The sequence below is a fragment of the Myotis daubentonii genome, chromosome 8 (assembly GCF_963259705.1).
Source record: "Myotis daubentonii chromosome 8, mMyoDau2.1, whole genome shotgun sequence".
In the NCBI taxonomy this organism is placed as follows: Eukaryota; Metazoa; Chordata; class Mammalia; order Chiroptera; family Vespertilionidae; genus Myotis; species Myotis daubentonii.
The window spans coordinates 13,680,777-13,697,421 of NC_081847.1; the positions used below are offsets into that span (position 1 = coordinate 13,680,777).

At 38.8% G+C, this 16,645-nt stretch overlaps 1 protein-coding gene across 3 annotated transcripts; it reads right to left on the bottom strand.

The window, feature by feature from the left end:
- Nucleotides 1-1,322: 1,322 nt before the first annotated feature.
- GINS1 (GINS complex subunit 1) lies at nt 1,323-16,580 on the bottom strand. Of its 3 annotated transcripts, XM_059705366.1 has the most exons (7): nt 16,359-16,577; nt 14,830-14,894; nt 10,819-10,917; nt 9,936-10,026; nt 6,809-6,925; nt 4,159-4,233; nt 1,323-1,600 (listed from the first exon to the last, which is right to left on the bottom strand). In XM_059705366.1, the coding sequence occupies exons 1-7, from the start codon at nt 16,431-16,433 to the stop codon at nt 1,532-1,534; spliced, it is 591 nt and encodes a 196-aa protein (XP_059561349.1). In that variant the 5' UTR covers nt 16,434-16,577; the 3' UTR covers nt 1,323-1,531. The 3 variants fall into 3 exon arrangements, with proteins under 3 accessions (XP_059561349.1, XP_059561351.1, XP_059561350.1); XM_059705368.1 differs by lacking the exon at nt 6,809-6,925 and having other exon boundaries at nt 16,359-16,580; XM_059705367.1 differs by lacking the exon at nt 10,819-10,917 and having other exon boundaries at nt 16,359-16,579.
- Between the last annotated feature and the right edge of the window lie 65 nt (nt 16,581-16,645).

Genomic DNA, 16,645 nt, shown 5'->3' on the forward strand with positions numbered 1-16,645 from the left:
TAACAATGCCCACCTCCATCCTCTTAGCACCGTGGGAGTCCTGAGCTGCCAGGCAGGAAGCCCAGCCAGCTTGCTGGAAAAAACCACATGGAGAGACCACACAAAGACAGGAGGCTCACTTGTCTACATGGTTCTCTGTGCTCTGGGAGTAAATATATAGGAGTGAAGTGACTACAGACCCACAGTTAAAATGTCAACATTACTGATCCCATTCACTAGAAAAATTTTCCTTATTCTTTATCAGCAGAAATTTAGCTGAAAATCTGATCCTGGCTACCAAAGCAATGGGGAGAAATCATTTTCAACAATGAAAATAATCTGCAAAGGGGAGCCTACTGACCTAAGTAGGTCTATTATGAAAACATACAGATCCACGTCCTAGTTTGGAAAGCCTCTCTATGACTTGATTTTGGCCAGAAACATTCCCTTATACAAAAACGAAACTGCATGTATAGTATGTACCAGGTACCAGGCTTCTGAATCTTTTACATTTGAAAGCCTCTTTCATGTTACTGGGCTGGTAATGGAGGGGATTAGCGGGGTAAGGCCACCGACCACCAGGCAGGACCACTCTGTGCCTCTCCAACCCCTACCATTCATAGTTCATCAGACAACAGAAACTGCCCTCCCTTTAGCTGACCAACTCTTCGTGTGGCTTTTCTGTCAACGTGAATCTGGGGGAACACTGTACAAAGGTTCTTTCCTAGCCCCAATTTCTATTTCCCTTTTCAAAGTGGCGATACTGGTGCTCACCCTACAAGCTCACAGGCAGGCATGAGCCAGACCACCCACCACTGCTGGAAATGGGCAAATTCACTGTGTCCTTACTTCTTCCTTCCCCAATAGCCAGGCAGTTGTCATTAAACGTTACAGATACTGAAAACACTTACAGACCACCATCTCCACTTGCCCACATCACCTGAAAACACATACTCCAGAAATTCAGCTCCCTGGCTTACACAGTGCACACTGTCAGACACAACACAAGATGCACAGGGGCCTACTTTATCCCAGAACAGCCAAGGGTAACTCTTATTGTTTAAAAGATTCAAGTGTAGCCCTAGCTGGTTTGGCACAGTGGCTAGAGCGTCGGTCTGTGGACAGAAGGGTCACGGGTTCAATTCCAGTCAAGGGCACATGGCCGGGTTGTGGATTCGATCCCCAGTGTGGGGCGAGCAGGAGGCAGCCGATCAATGATTCTCTCTCATCATTAATGTTTCTCTCGCTCCCTTCCTCTCTGAAATCAATAAAAATATATTTAAAAAAAAAGATTCGAGTGTAATAAACATTTACTTTCATGAAAAAAACCACACACAGAGACATTGTAACTGTAGGAATGTTATAATTATAGATGCAGATTACAAAAAAGAATCCTATACAATATAAAAACAAACCATTCTCAGCTGAGTATTCCTGGTTATATTAAAGAGTGTCTGTAACCTTTAGAACAAGAGATGGGTGGGCATAAGGGAAGGGAGAAGGAAGTGTGTAAGGTCTGTGCCTGGGTACAGCCTCGTTCCACAGAAGGAAGTCACCACAGGACGTGCTCCAGAACACCTTGTCTAATCAGCGGCTCACACTTCCATCGAGGCAGAAAGTGCTGAGTGAACAGGGGGGGGGGAGAAAGAGAAATGAATGTAAAAGAGTTTTAAATTACATTTTACATCATTAAAAAGCGGCAACTGATTATATATTATTCAAATTCAAAAAAAATTCCAACAGTTATATAATTAAAAGTTAAACTTATAGCATATCTGCTGTTTTCATCTACTGAAACTGATGGTATGCGAAATTGTACTGAATTCTGATTTTATAAGCAAATTCATAGCTTGTTTAAGTTAAATGTAAAGACTTCTGAATTCTAGTCGGTACTTTCCTTAGGGTTTGTATTTTGAATTCATGCACAGAAAACCCAGGTAGGTGAGATTTTTAGGCACCAGATGACAAGTTGTACAATTCCTTAGGAAGAACAACAAGGAAACGTTTCCATTAAACCTTTTCTAGGATTTGAGTCTGAACATTTATTCTAATAACAAGTGACAACTTTTCTCTTTGTCCTTTTCAAGGATTAAAAGAATTTGTAACCTATGAAGTAGGTGTTGTTCACACACTGTGTTGTGAAGACACCAGTGCCAGCTAACGCTCGTCCTCCATGTCCTGAGAGGGCACCGATTCTCATTCTGAAGTGGAAAGGAGTCTTCTTGTCTGATTCCCTCTCAACACACGGGGGGTTAAAACAGAAGTAAACATTTCCTAAACTTTGGAGTGAGAAGGAACAGGAAGCAAGCTCATGTGAGCAATGAAATCTCAAAGAAAGACATACTTTGGTAAAAATGAAAAATATTAGAAAGTACAGAGCAAATAGCCTTAGGAAATAATGCAGTAGGAGAAATTATCAAAACTATTCAAGGAAGCAAAATATAACTTCAGCAGCACTGTGTGCCTGAAGGTTCCTCCTCACAAACTCAAAGGTCTTATGCAAGACCCATGACCAAATACATGCCTCCAAACGTGTCAAGAAAACACACAGGCCAAGGACTTTTACCTGACATGTTAACTGAATTATTAAAGTCTTTAGAATGAATAATATAAAAAGGGGGTCTATCTCCACCACTACCCCAAAAGAAAAAAAGGGGTGACATATTAAGTTGTTTACAAGTTATTCCAATTTCTTCTAAAAAGAAGGGGTTCTGATTTCTAGAGAGATAAATGTTTGCCATATTGATAAGCATAAATGGATGTATGGTAAGAAAATATCTCACTATTACTATTTTATATGATATGGACAGATTCCATAGAAAACTGATTTTAGATGTGGTCAGACATTTTTAGAAGCCCCTTAATACCAACTATAGCAGATTACGTTTTTAAATTTTGTTCCCATTTTTATAATGAAAGGAGGGGCGATACTGAGAAACCAAGTTACAAGCATCACCGAGGGGAAGGCTTCTGCATGGTCCACACAGAAAACAGCTAACACAGGAGCAGGACGAGGGGCTTGGTTGGGTTTCCACCTGCCCCAGCCCCACCCAGGACTCCCTGCCACTGTGCAGTCACCACCAGCTGGGCACACTGGTGGGAAGATCAGCCATAAGTTTGAGAAAAAAATTCAACCACAGGACAGTGTTTAGGGGAAAGTGACATTTTCTCATATCTTGCTTTATGAGGATAAGCTTTATTCTTGTGAACCAGAGCTTCACACTGGGTCCTCCAGAAATACAGATTTTTATGAAAGCATTAATTTATCAGTATTAATATTAATCCACTAGTATTATTCAATTCATTAGTATCCTACTTCCAAGAGGACACTGGGAGGGAAATTTTGCCTTAACAAAGAGATTTTATTTAGTGTACCCTGAAAATCTGTCTTTAAAATATTCAATCTTTGTTTTAGGAAACTACTCAAGGCTCTAAGGGTATTTGTAAAATAAGAGATCAAGTCACCCTCTTTTAAGGAAATTAGTCCAAGATTCACAAAACCTGAAGCATGCTTTTGCTCCAGGCATAAGCAAAGACACTAACCGGCTGATAAAAAGATGGAAGATAAAGAAAGAGTGGTTTTCATTAAGTCATTTTTCCTCCTGTATTAATGTGACTACAAAAAATAGGATAAATTTAGCTAATGTGACATTGATCTAATGTGAACTTGAAGATTTCTAAGGAAACAATAATGTTAAGATTATTTTGTAAGGAAAAATTTGATTTCAGTTACAACTTCAAAGTTTTAGTCTTTCCCTATTAAATTCTGTTAATATATTACTTAGAAAATTTTGATCTATCTCATTTGTTTGCTAAAGAACTAGGATTTATAATGTAAAGTACAAGCTAAAAATAAGTGCTTATCACCTATTAAAATATAATTCAAAGGAGCTAAATCCAACATTTTCATAGTGCCTTAACTAGAATAAAGCCCATTGCGATCATTTCCCTGGAAAAGACTTAGTGTTAAACACAAGCAATATTCTAGGAAATTAATTAACCTTTCAATAAATGCAACATTTCCCTCAACCTTTCTTTGTATTTATAAAAAGTAGTCTTACCCTAACATAATGCCGAGATATAAATGGTTATCACAAGGTGATGTTTATTTTACTGCTTTCAACGTTCCCATCATGCAACACTCTTACAAGATTTAAAGTATCTTTAGACAAGAAATACCTGGCTATTTTTTTTTAATAGGACTGAAGTACCATCATCAACTTCAAATTCTCCATAGTCTTTTAGACATCGCACCTGAAAGGAAAAACTGATGTTTTATCTAAATTATTTTTTAATATGAAATGACCACAAAGTAAATAAGGATTATCTAAATACTCACAAAGTAAAAGTATTGGGCTTTCTGTTGGTTTGTATAGTCTCTGTGTACTTGAGCCTCATACTCCTACTGTGGAATGCTAGTGGTTCTAACTGTCCTGTTTTGATGGAGAGGAAGAAGAATGGCTAAATCTCCAAATGTATGAGTGTGTTGTGCCGACAGCAAGGAAACCCAGGGAGCTGCTAAGGGGGAGACATCATTGCATTCTTTTCCCACTGTAAATCCTGAACTACCAAGCAGTTAAAATATATATTTACAAAGAAAAGAGAATGTTCTAGATCAATTCCAACCTGCCTCTTTATGGTTCCCTTCCATGAAATATCAATATCTGAAAACAGACCATAGGTGAGTCTGCAAAACTTGTTTTAAAAAAGATTTTTCTGCTGAAACCGGTTTGGCTCAGTGGATAGAGCGTCGGCTTGTGGACTGAAAGGTCCCAGGTTCGATTCCGGTCAAGGGCATGTACCTGGGTTGCGGGCACATCCCCAGTAGGAAGTGTGCAGGAGGCAGCTGATCGATGTTTCTCTCTCATCGATGTTTCTAACTCTCTATCTCTCTCCCTTCCTCTCTGTAAAAAATCAATAAAATACATTTAAAAATAAAATAAAATAAAATAAAAAGATTTTTCCAATTTCATTTGACAGACTCTTTCCCAAAAATACTTACAAGTAAACTATGGAAGAGCAGATGCAGACTCATGTTGTAAGAATCAGGAGAGGTTCTTAGTTAGGCGGGAGGTATAAGACTGCCTTTTGAGAGACCCTCTACAACTGCAGAGCAAAATGTTCCTAGAGAGAAGGTTACATTCCTGACTATAGTTCCAACTGCTGCCACAGGAAACCAGGACATCTTTTCATCTTCTGTAAGAACTCAGGACTGGAGTTTATTTTCCTAAATACTAGAATTAGTATTGGTAAAGCCAACTCCAGCAGTAAGTCTCACCATCTGAAGATGTGACTCAATTCAATGCAGTTACTATTCACTTTCATGCTTAAAATGCCCCTTCTTTGGCAAGTGGGAACTCCTTCAAATCAGTTCCCAAACTTTAGAGCACTCACATAGACCTTGATACTTTTCGTGCTTTCTAGAAAGACAGGGTATCCCATGCTCAGTTTGTACATTTTTTTAAGATCAAGAATTAGCCTTTTTATCCCCAAGGAGTCCTGGTTTGTTTGTTTTTACTGGGAAAAATGGCATTCAGACTCCACATTTTGAATGCTCATGACTAATGGGCTGGTTTTTTCGGTGGAAAGAGCTAAAAAGTACTTTAACAAAAAGAAAAAGAGATGGCCCTGCCCTGGCAGGTGTGGCTCAGTTGGAGCACCATTCCGTACACCAAAAGGGGCAGGTTCAAGTGCTGGTTAAGTGATAGGTTTGATCCTAGGTTGGTGCGCGTATGAGGAGGAAACCAATGGATATTTCTCTCACATCAATGTTTCTTTTTTCCCTCTCCCCCTTCCTCTCTCTCTGAAATCAATTAAAAATAAATAAATAAAAGGAGATGATTCAACTGGACTCCATGCTGATACTTCAAACTTGAGTTTGGGAATACAGAATTTTCACTTAACTTTTCATTTTAATATTCAAATCTCTTTTATTTTAAAAATCTTGGTTCCTACTGCTATATTTTTTTGCTCTATTCTTCAACATATAAGTTGTTTCATATGATGTTTCAAAATAACAGTAATTATTATTACTGAGAATATGACTATAAAAATACATTGATATGTTTGTAATTCTTTTCATCCTTAGAACATAACCACTACCAACATATAATCAATTTATGTGTTTTAAAGTAATTTAAAATAATTCCAGTTTGACTAATTCACCAATGTAAAACATAGGTTCATTGGTTTCATTTTGCTTTCAAAATTTGTGGGTTGGTTTTCTACTTTGATTTAATAATATATAAAACTAGAGGCCTGGTGCACAGATTCGTGCACCCATGGGGTCCCTCAGCCTGGCCTGCAGGGATCGGCCAAAACTGGCTCTTCAACATCCCCTGAGGGGGTCCCAGATTGCGAGAGGGTGGTCCTTGGGTGACACACCCTGGAATCAGGCTCCCTCCTCTCTGGTTCCAGGTATGTCACCTGAGAACCGCAGCTGCCAAATCACCACAGCTCGGCAGCTCCTGCCTTGAGTGTCTGCCCCCTGGTGGTCAGGGTGTGTCATAGCTACTGGTCAGACCGTCTGCCCCTGGTGGTCATTGCACATCATAGCTACTGGTCGGACAGTCGCTTAGGCTTTGGAACCATGTAAACACATATATAACTGTTGACATGGTTCCAAAGTCAAAACTATTAAAACAGGTCTATTCAGAATATTTTAGCTTTTCTATCCTAGCCCCATCATTCACCTATAGGTAACATTTTTGGTTTCAGTTTATTTTTCCCTTTCTTTTAAAAAATAAATTAATATATATTCATATACCCCACAGACAAAAGGCAGCACAGTCTATGCATTAAATAAAAATCCACTTTTAAGTATACTTACTTCAATATATAAACTTTTGGGAGGTTTCATATCCTGTGTAATATCTAAACCTTCATCTCCGCCCAATGACCTCATATAAGTAGCAAGAGACTTTTTATAATGATTGAACCATTCAACCTGCAAACATAAAGATGCATTTGACAAAGTTTTAAGAAAACAAACTTGCAGAAATTGTATACTCATCTTTTAAAATTAAAATACCAATGGCATATTTCACAGAGCTAGAACAAATACTCCAAAAATTTATATGGAATCAAAAAAGAGCCAAGCCCTGACAGGTTTGACTCAGTGGATAGAGCGTCGGCCTGCAGACTGAAAGGTCCCCGGTTCGATTCTGGTCAAGGGCATGTACCTGGGTTGCAGGCACATCCCCAGTGGGGGGTGCGCAGGAGGCAGCTGATCGATGTTTCTCTTTCATCGATGTTTCTAACTCTCTATCCCTCTCCCTTCCTCTCTGTAAAAAAATCAATAAAATATATTTTTTAAGAAAAGACCCCGAATAGCTGCAGCAATCGTGAGAAAGGAAAACAAAGTTGGAAGAATCACAATACCAGACCTCAAGTTATACTACAAAGCTACCGTAATCAAAACTGCCTGGTACTAGCACAAGAACAGGCATATAGATCAATGGAAGAGAACAGAGAACCCAGAAATCAACCCAAGCCATTACGCTCAATTAATGTATATATTTTTTACGATCACCTAATATTTGACAAAGGAGCATACAGTGGAGTCAAGGCAGTCTCTTCAATAAATAGTGTTGGGAAATTGGACAGATACATGCAAAAAAAAGAGAAACTAGACCACCAACTTACACCATACACAAGAATAAACTCAAAATAGATAAAATACTTAAGTTGGGAAACCATAAAAATCCCAGAAGAAACCAGAGGCAGCAAAATCTCAGACATCTCTCGTAGCAATGTTTACAGATACATCTCCCAAAGCAAACTGAAGAGGAAATAAACAAATGGGACTACATCAAAATAAAAAGCTTCTGTACAGCAAAAGAAACCATCAACACAACGAAAAGAGAGCCCACTGTATGGGAGAACATATTTGACAATGACACATCTGATAAAGGGTTAATATCCCAAATATAAGGAACTCATACAACTTAAAAGGAAGACAAATGATACAATTAAAAAATGGGTAAAGGACCTAAACAGACACTTCTCCAAAGAGGACACACAGATGGCCAAGAGACATATGAAAAAATGCTCAAAGTCACTGATCATCAGAGAGATACAAATTAAAACAACAATGAGGTATATCACCTCACACCTGTCAGAATGGCTACCATCAACAAGTCAACAAATGACAAGTGCTGGGAGGATGTGGAGAAAAGGAAACCCTACTACACTGCTATAGGAATGCAGACTGGTGCACCATTATGGAAAATAGTATGGAGTTTCCTCAAAAAATTACGTATGGAACTGCCATTTGACCCAGTGATCCCACTTCTAGGAATATATCCTAAGAAACCCGAAGCACCAATCAGAAAGAATGTATGCACCCCTATGTTCATAGCAGCACAATTTACAATAGCTAAGATCTGGAACAGCCCAAGTGCCCATCAGTAGATGAGTGGATAAAAAAGCTGTGGTACATTTATACCATGGAATATAATGCAGCAGTAAAAAAGAAGGATCTCTTATCCTTTGAGACAGCATGGAGGGACCTGGAGAGTATCATGCTAAGTGAAATAGTTCAGTCAGCAAAAGACAAGTATTACATGATCTCACTCATATGTGGAATCTAAGTAACAAAATAAAGTGATGAACAGAGTGGATCCAGAGACATGGAAGCATGGAACACAGTGCAGAATCTCAGAGGGAAGGCAGGGGAGGGTGGGTGGGTGGGAGGTAATCAACCAAAGGCCTTGTATGAATATATGCAGAACCCATGAACACAGACAATAGGGGCCTGAAGGCCTGGGGTGGGGTGGGGGGGTGGGCTGAAGGGGGTCAATGGGGAAAAAAAGGGGACATATGTAATACTTTCAACAAAAAAGAATTATAAATAAATAAATAAATTAATTAATTAAAAATAAATAAGCCTGGCTGATGAGGCTGTGGTTGAGCATCCTCCTATGAATCAGGAGATCACCGTTTGATTCCCAGTCAGGGCATTTGCCCAGGCTGCGGGTTCAATCCCCAATAGGGGGGCTGCAGGAAGCATCCGATCAATGATTCTCTCATCACTGATGTTTCTATCTGTCTCTCCCTCTTCCTTCCTCTATGAAATCAATATATATACACATATATAAATAAAAATAAATAAATATAATTTCCAACATCCTTAGGGACTAATATTAAACTAATTTATAGATAAACTTTGGTTATCTGAAATCTTTGGTTATCTGGACACTTTCTAAGAGATTGAAAGTTTAAAGATAGAAATTACAAAGGCAATGCAAAATAAGCAACACATATTTGGTCTTTGTAAAGCTGTAATTATGATGATAAATGGATGTAGTACATTCATAGTTTTATATAAATTAATGACAGTTAATATATCTAAAGGCTGAAATCTAAGCTTTAAAATTTTCATCTCATTTATATGCATTTGTGTGTGTTTAAACTTACATAAAAAGTTATACTAGAATTATGAAACTAAGAACCTTATGAATAATAAACAGAAAAAACAAACAATTCAGGGAGAAATGATCTTTGCCTATTCAGTCTACTTTTTAAAAAAAGAAAAAAAATCGTATCTTCTTATTTGGTAGCTTTTTCGGAAAACAGAACATTCTTAGCTCATAGAGAAGCTCCCAAATCTTTGCAGTTTTGTGCTGATTTTTTTATTCTTACTAAAATTTTTTACTTCTGAAAAAGTTAAAATTTCCACTGTTACTGCTATGATTAAATGTTATTTCTGATTATTTGTACAACTAAGAATCATTTTTGTCTTTAGACACGAATGACTTATGTTTATATACTAATATTATAAAATGTTTTTTATATTTTTGATACTGATTTTTCCAAATCTAGACTACTTATTACATAATAAAAATGTTAAAACAAACAAAAAACAACAAGATAAATACTAATAAATATATTACAGAACAATGCCAGAACCTCAGCATTTTCCAAATTTATAAATTTGAATAACAGTGATAACTTACTTCTTCCGCAGACATGTGAAATCGTAAAACATTTGGCAGAACACTTCCATATTCCCACCTAAGTGCTCTAATCCGAAGCAATCGGTCATACCTAGGAGATTAAGAAGGTATTAGATGCTTAACAAAAGGGATATCAGAAGCTGTTTTGATCAGGAAAGACTCGAGACTCACATTAATCTAAATGGACTACTAGTATGTGGACTTTATTTGGCTCATGAGACAAACTGTGAGAAGTCATCTTGGGGACAAGGTAGAAAATATGAATGTTGATTAGATAGAAATCTTATTGATTAGAGATGCATACTAAAGTATTCAGTGGTAAAAATGTCATGATGCTCTACAATAGTGTAGCATAAATAAAACAATATAAGACATTTATGGCAGCCCAGCCGGAATGACTCAGTGGTTGAGCGTCAACCTATGAACCAGAAGGTCACAGTTCGATTCCTGGTCAGGGCACATGCCTGGGTTGCTGGCTCGATCTCCAGGGTGGGGTGGGTGATCCCCAGTGTGGAGTGTGCAGAAGGCAGCTGATCAATGATTCTCTCTCATCACTGATGTTTCTGTCTCTCTCTCCCTCTCCCTTCCTCTCTGAAATCAATAAAAATATTAAACAAAAAAAACAAAAACATTTATGGCAAAATGTTAAAAATTGTTACACATGTATGATGGGTCCATGGGGGTTCATAACATTATTCTCCCTAGTTTTATGAATATTGTAATTTTTCATAATAAAATTTTTTAAATGGAAAAAAGAATTTAGAATGTTTATAGAGAGACAAATCTAAGAATTTCTGTTTTCCATTTGAAATGGTTAAAAGAAAACCACATGGAAAATCCTCCATTATTCCCTAACACCCCAAGCAAAATCTGAGAGGCTTACAAGTATGCTACAGTGCAGCGTCGATTTCTTAGCAAAGAACAGTGTCGAAATTTGATGGTTGGTATCAAATCAGTTCGTCCACCTGACTTCGCTTCATTCCTAGTAAAATTTGAATAGGAAAAGAACAAATATGTCTATTTCAGTATAAATAAAATTTTTAAAGCCAACTAAAAACTGACTTATATGTTTATTTTTCATTTGTTCTAATTCTTTATTGTTGAAAGTTTTACATATGTCTTCTTTTTCCCCCATTGACCTCTCCCCACCTGCTCCTGTCTGCCAGCACATGCCCCCCACACCCCTATTGTCCGTTGATCATGCTCATATGCATGGATACAAGTCCTCTGGTTGATCTCTCACCCCACCCTCCCCTGCCTTCCCTCTGAGGTTTGACAGTCTGTTCAATGTTTCTATGTCTCTGGATCTATTTTTGTTCACCAGTTTATATTGTTCATTATATTCTACAAACAAGTAATATCATGTGATATTTATCTTTCTCTGACTGGCTTATTTCGATTAGCACAATGCTCTCCAGGTCCATCCATGCTGTTGCAAATGGTAAAAGTTCTTTCTTTTTTACAGCAGCGTAGTATTCCATTGTGTAGATGTACCACAGTTTTTTAAACTACTCATCTGCTGATGGGCACTTAGGCTGTTTCCAAATATTAGCTATTGTAAATTGTGCTGCTATGAACATAGAGGTGTACCTGTTTTTTTGGTTTTCTTTTATTAGCAGTTAACCTAAGCAGTACCTACCTCTATTTCAGAGCTTTTATTAATATGTTAAAAGATAAAAAAGCCTAAAGCCAAATAATTTGCCTAAGATCAGGTTATCAGCATTTCATTTAATGATTTAATACTTTGCACTTTTGTACACTGATTAATCTCCGTTATTTCCAAAAGATAAACATTGGAATCCCTTTATCATGCTAGGATAAGAGACAAAACAATGTCATGGTTCATAACATTATGGTCTTATATTTTTTATATGTATTACTGCCCATTATAATTAAGTGACTAAAAATGGGAGTCAACATGGTCCTTCACTCCTCTCCTTAGATATTGGACAAGTATGACATTTTAAAATCAAATGTACAGTTGTTTATGGGTATAGAATTTCATTATTACAAGATGAGGAGTTAAGAAGATGGATGGTGGTGATAGTGCACATTATCAATGCATTTAACACTACTGAACTGTACATTTAAAAATGGTTAATATGGCAAATTTTGTTATGTATATTTTAAAAATTGGAAAAACAAAAACAAAACAAGACCAGATGTACAGAAAGAATAAGAACAGCCGAAACCGGTTTGGCTCAGTGGATAGAGCGTCGGCCTGCGGACTGAGGGGTCCCGGGTTCGATTCCGGTCAAGGGCATGTACCTGGGTTGCCGGCACATCCCCAGTGGGAGATGTGCAGGAGGCAGCTGATCGATGTTTCTCTCTCATCGATGTTTCTAACTCTCTATCTCTCTCCCTTCCTCTCTGTGAAAAATCAATAAAATATATTAAAAAAAAGAAAAAAAAGAATAAGAACCAAATTTAGAGTTTTAAAAGGAACCAGATAAATATAAAAAACAACTCCTTCATGCAGTGTATGCTGCAGGCCCTGCAAACAGAGCCAAAATACATGTGCCACCCAATCATGTCTTATAGATCTGTTGTACACACTTCTAAGTCAGATTATTCGCCACATTGTTTACAATGTGCTCTGGATTACAAAGTAATAGTACAAATAAAATACATCTAACTTAACTTCAGAGTGCTTTATTAAGTACAGAAGGATTTGCTAAAAAATTTGCATTCACATGAGTAATTTAAAATAGATTTCTTGTGACAAATAAGTTTAACCAGAAACTGGTAATAGTGATCATCCCCTTAAAAAGAAACTAGGAGGATAAGGAATAGAATTTTGGGATTATGAATTTGCAAATGGTACAAATACAGGAAAATCATTCCCTTACTGGACTAAGGTCTATTAGGCCACATCCAAACATGTTTTTAACCTATTCACTTTTTATCTACTCCAAGTCACCTGTCCTGTCACCTAGATGACCAGCATGCCTCCCTCTCCTTGCAGCTTCTCCTTCCACTGTCCACACAGCAGTCAGTGTGATCTTTCAAAGCACAAACATGCTACCACCTGCCCCACACATTTAAAAATCTTACTACCACCTGCCCCACACATTTAAAAATCTTACTACCACCTGCCCCACACATTTAAAAATCTTACTACCACCTGCCCCACACATTTAAAAATCTTACTACCACCTGCCCCACACATTTAAAAATCTTACGCGGTGTCATGCTTTGCTTGCTTATAAGCTTAAGCCACACTGGCCTTCTTTCACAGTTTCCTGAGCATCCCACCCTCTTTCATGACTCTGGGACTTTGCATATGCTGTTCCCTCTATCTGGAATGCTCTCTGCCACAATTACTACCTAGCTGAAAACCTGCTTCTCCTTCAGGCCTCAGCTGAAATGTCTCTTCTTTGGAAAGAAATTCTCAGATTCCTTGATCTGATTATATCTTCACTTCAGTGTTCTCTCTCCTAGCACTCTGTTGTGTTCTTTCATAGCATGTATCCCAATTTGGTCTATCGGTCTTCTGCATTAGACTGTGAGGGCCATAGTGACAGAAATCTTGACTACTGTGTTTACAATCAGAGCCATTTTTCAGCGCATAATTGTTCAATACATACTTGTTGAGTGAATGAATGAATGTCTCAGGAAATTCCCTTTAGGACTTTAGATTTACTGCAAATCTGTTTCGGTTCAGTCCCACATTCCATAAAGACTTTTCTGTATCCATCCTTAAACAATGTAGCTGAAAGTATTCTTGTTGTTCTATAAACTCCACCATGCTACTGATTTGAATATCCAAGTAACTAATAAAAACATTGTACTTAACAAGGCCAAAGATGAAACCATGTCACATATAACTTCTCTCTAGGTCAGTGGTTCTCAACCTTCTGGCCCTTTAAATACAGTTCCTCATGTTATGACCCAACCATAAAATTATTTTCGTTGCTACTTCATAACTGTAATGTTGCTACTATTATGAATCGTCATGTAAATATCTGATATGCAGGATGGTCTTAGGCGACCCCTGTGAAAGGGTCGTTCGACCGCCAAAGGGGTCGCGACCCACAGGTTGAGAACCGCTGCTCTAGGTTGAGATCTGAATACCTCCCTTCTGATTAGAATTTGGTGTCTTTAAGACTCTTTAGTGTCTTACTCTTCACCAAATCACAGGGACCTCTGAAGTTTGTTATACAGCCCAAATGCTTAGCTCTAACTAGTCTATAAATCTAGAGCCTTCTCACATCCAATCTGTAGCATTTTGTAGCCTTAGTTCTCAATGACCTTCACTCATGCTACTGGAATCACTACTGTTCCTGCTAAGTTTACTAAATACCCATTCTCTCATTCTATAAGCGAAAGCAAGCAGTGGAAACCATACATTTCAGTTTGTTAGGGTTTTTATTTGCTCAACTCTCATCTCTTTTTGGTTTACCCTAATATCTTTTAAGTCATATCAGTCAAATAACAAATATTTATTGAACATGTACCATATGCCAAGCACTACCTGAACCCCTGTAGAGATAGCCATGATCAACACAAATCCCTTTTATACAGTACTAGAGGCCCTGGCGCACAAAATTTGTGTACGGGTATGATCCCTAGGCCTGGCCTGTGATCAGGGCCATCTTCCCCAGCTGCTGGCTGCTGGCCCTGCCCCCAGTTCCCTGTTCGTCATTGGACGATGGGAGCCTGCCAGCCCGGGAAAGGGACCAAGAGGTGGTCAGTGTGCCTCATAGTGACTGGTCAAGCGGTTGTTCTGCCATTAGGGTCAATTTGCATATTACCCTTTTATTATATAAGATACCTAGAGTATAATGACACTCAGAATTTTAAAAAAAAGTCACATCTAAAAACTGATGTAAGATTATCTTTCCATATTACATTTCTTCAATTGTTTTAAAATATGAATTTTATCAAAACTTACACATCAGACTGGTTTTGTTCATATAAACCTTTCATCTCCTCCAGAACTTGCCTGAGTCCATCCTCCTAGAATATACAAAATGATATTGATCCATATTCATTAATTCCCCCACCAAGTCTGCAGCAATATTCTATCTATACTATGTTTATATTTGATTTACATATCATATCAACAAGCAATAGTCCTTTCATACCTACTATGATGGCTATAATAATAAGTGTTGGCGAGGATGGGGAGAAATTAGAACCCTCGTACATTGCAGATAGGAATGTAAAATGGTACAGCACTGGAAAAAATCTAATGGTTCCTCAAAAAAGATAAACATATTACCATATTAGCCAGCAATTCCACTCCTAGGCATATACTCAAGAGAATTAAAAACATCATCTTACAAAAACATGTACACAAATGTTTAAAACAGTATTATTCATTATAGCCAAAAAGTTGAATGTATTCCCTGATGAACTGATAAATCAAATATGGTATATATCCCTTTGATGGAATATTATTTGGCCATAAAAAGCAATGCAGTTAGCCCGTGGACACAAACAGTGTGATGATGATCAGAGAGAGGCTGGGCAGGGTTGGGTGGAGGTGGATAAAAAGGGTGAGAATGGGGGACAACAAAAAGCGTAATAGAATGAGAAAAAAAAAAAAAAGACAAAACAAAAAAAGCAATGCAGTATATGCATCAACACGGATCAACCTTGAAAACATTACGCTGAGTGAAACAAGCCAGACACACAGGACAAATATTGTATGAGTCCACTTAATCTGAAATATCTAGAACAGAGACAGAAAGAATGGAAAACAACAGTTTAAACATCGCAGGATTATAAAAAGAACAAGAGATCACGTACATCAACTGTTTCACACCGACTGGGGTAGTAGCAATAAAAAAAAACAGGAAAAAACGTAACAGTTATTAGTAGCGGCAGCAGCAGAAAGACTTAGTTACTGCTGTGCGGAGTATTGTTCAGGGCCCTAAGTATGCCATCTCGCTGAGCCCTCCCTACACCAAGAACCGGGCACTATTTTCATCATCATCCCCGTTCTCCCAGAAGAGGAAACTGGGCACACAGAAAGCTTGAGCAATGGACTCCAAGTCACCCGACAGGGCCAGAATCCCAGCCTGGCTCCAGAGGCTTAGCTTTTTTTAAAAAAAATTTTTTAAAGTATTTTTAATCCTCACCCGAGGATATTTTTCCATGGATTTTTTTTAAGAGAGGGGGAGATACAGAGAGAAACATAGATGTGAGAGAGACACACTGATTGGCTGCCTCCTGCACGCACCCTGCCCTGGGGCTGGGGATGGAGCCTGCAACCAGGTACGTGCCCTTGACCAGAATGGAACCCGGGAGCCTTCAGTTCGCAGGCCGACGCTCTAGCCACTGAGCAACACCGGCTAGGGCCGAAGCCCAGCTTTTGCCAGGCGTGCACAGCAAATGCTAGATGACCAGGCAAGCAATAAACGTCTGGTTAAGCGAAGAACACCAACACGCCCATCCCGTCCACCCGGTCCCCCTCACATTGAAGGCCAGCAGCTGCCCTTCGGGCGCCCGGTGCAGCTCGCGGACCAGCTCAATGGCCCTGTCGCAGAACATGGCGCAGTCGCCCCAGGCCCGTGGCCTCGTCAACTGCCCGCTTCACGCCAAACTGTCCTCCTCGGGTCCCGGCCGCAATTCTCAGACCCCGCAGTTCCGGGTCCCACCGCTCCTGATCTAGCCTGCGCCGCGGATCTGCGCTTTGGCGCCAAACGCGCCCAGCCAATAGGAGCACGCCGATGAGCCTCCTGGCCGACGGCGGCGGTAAAGGG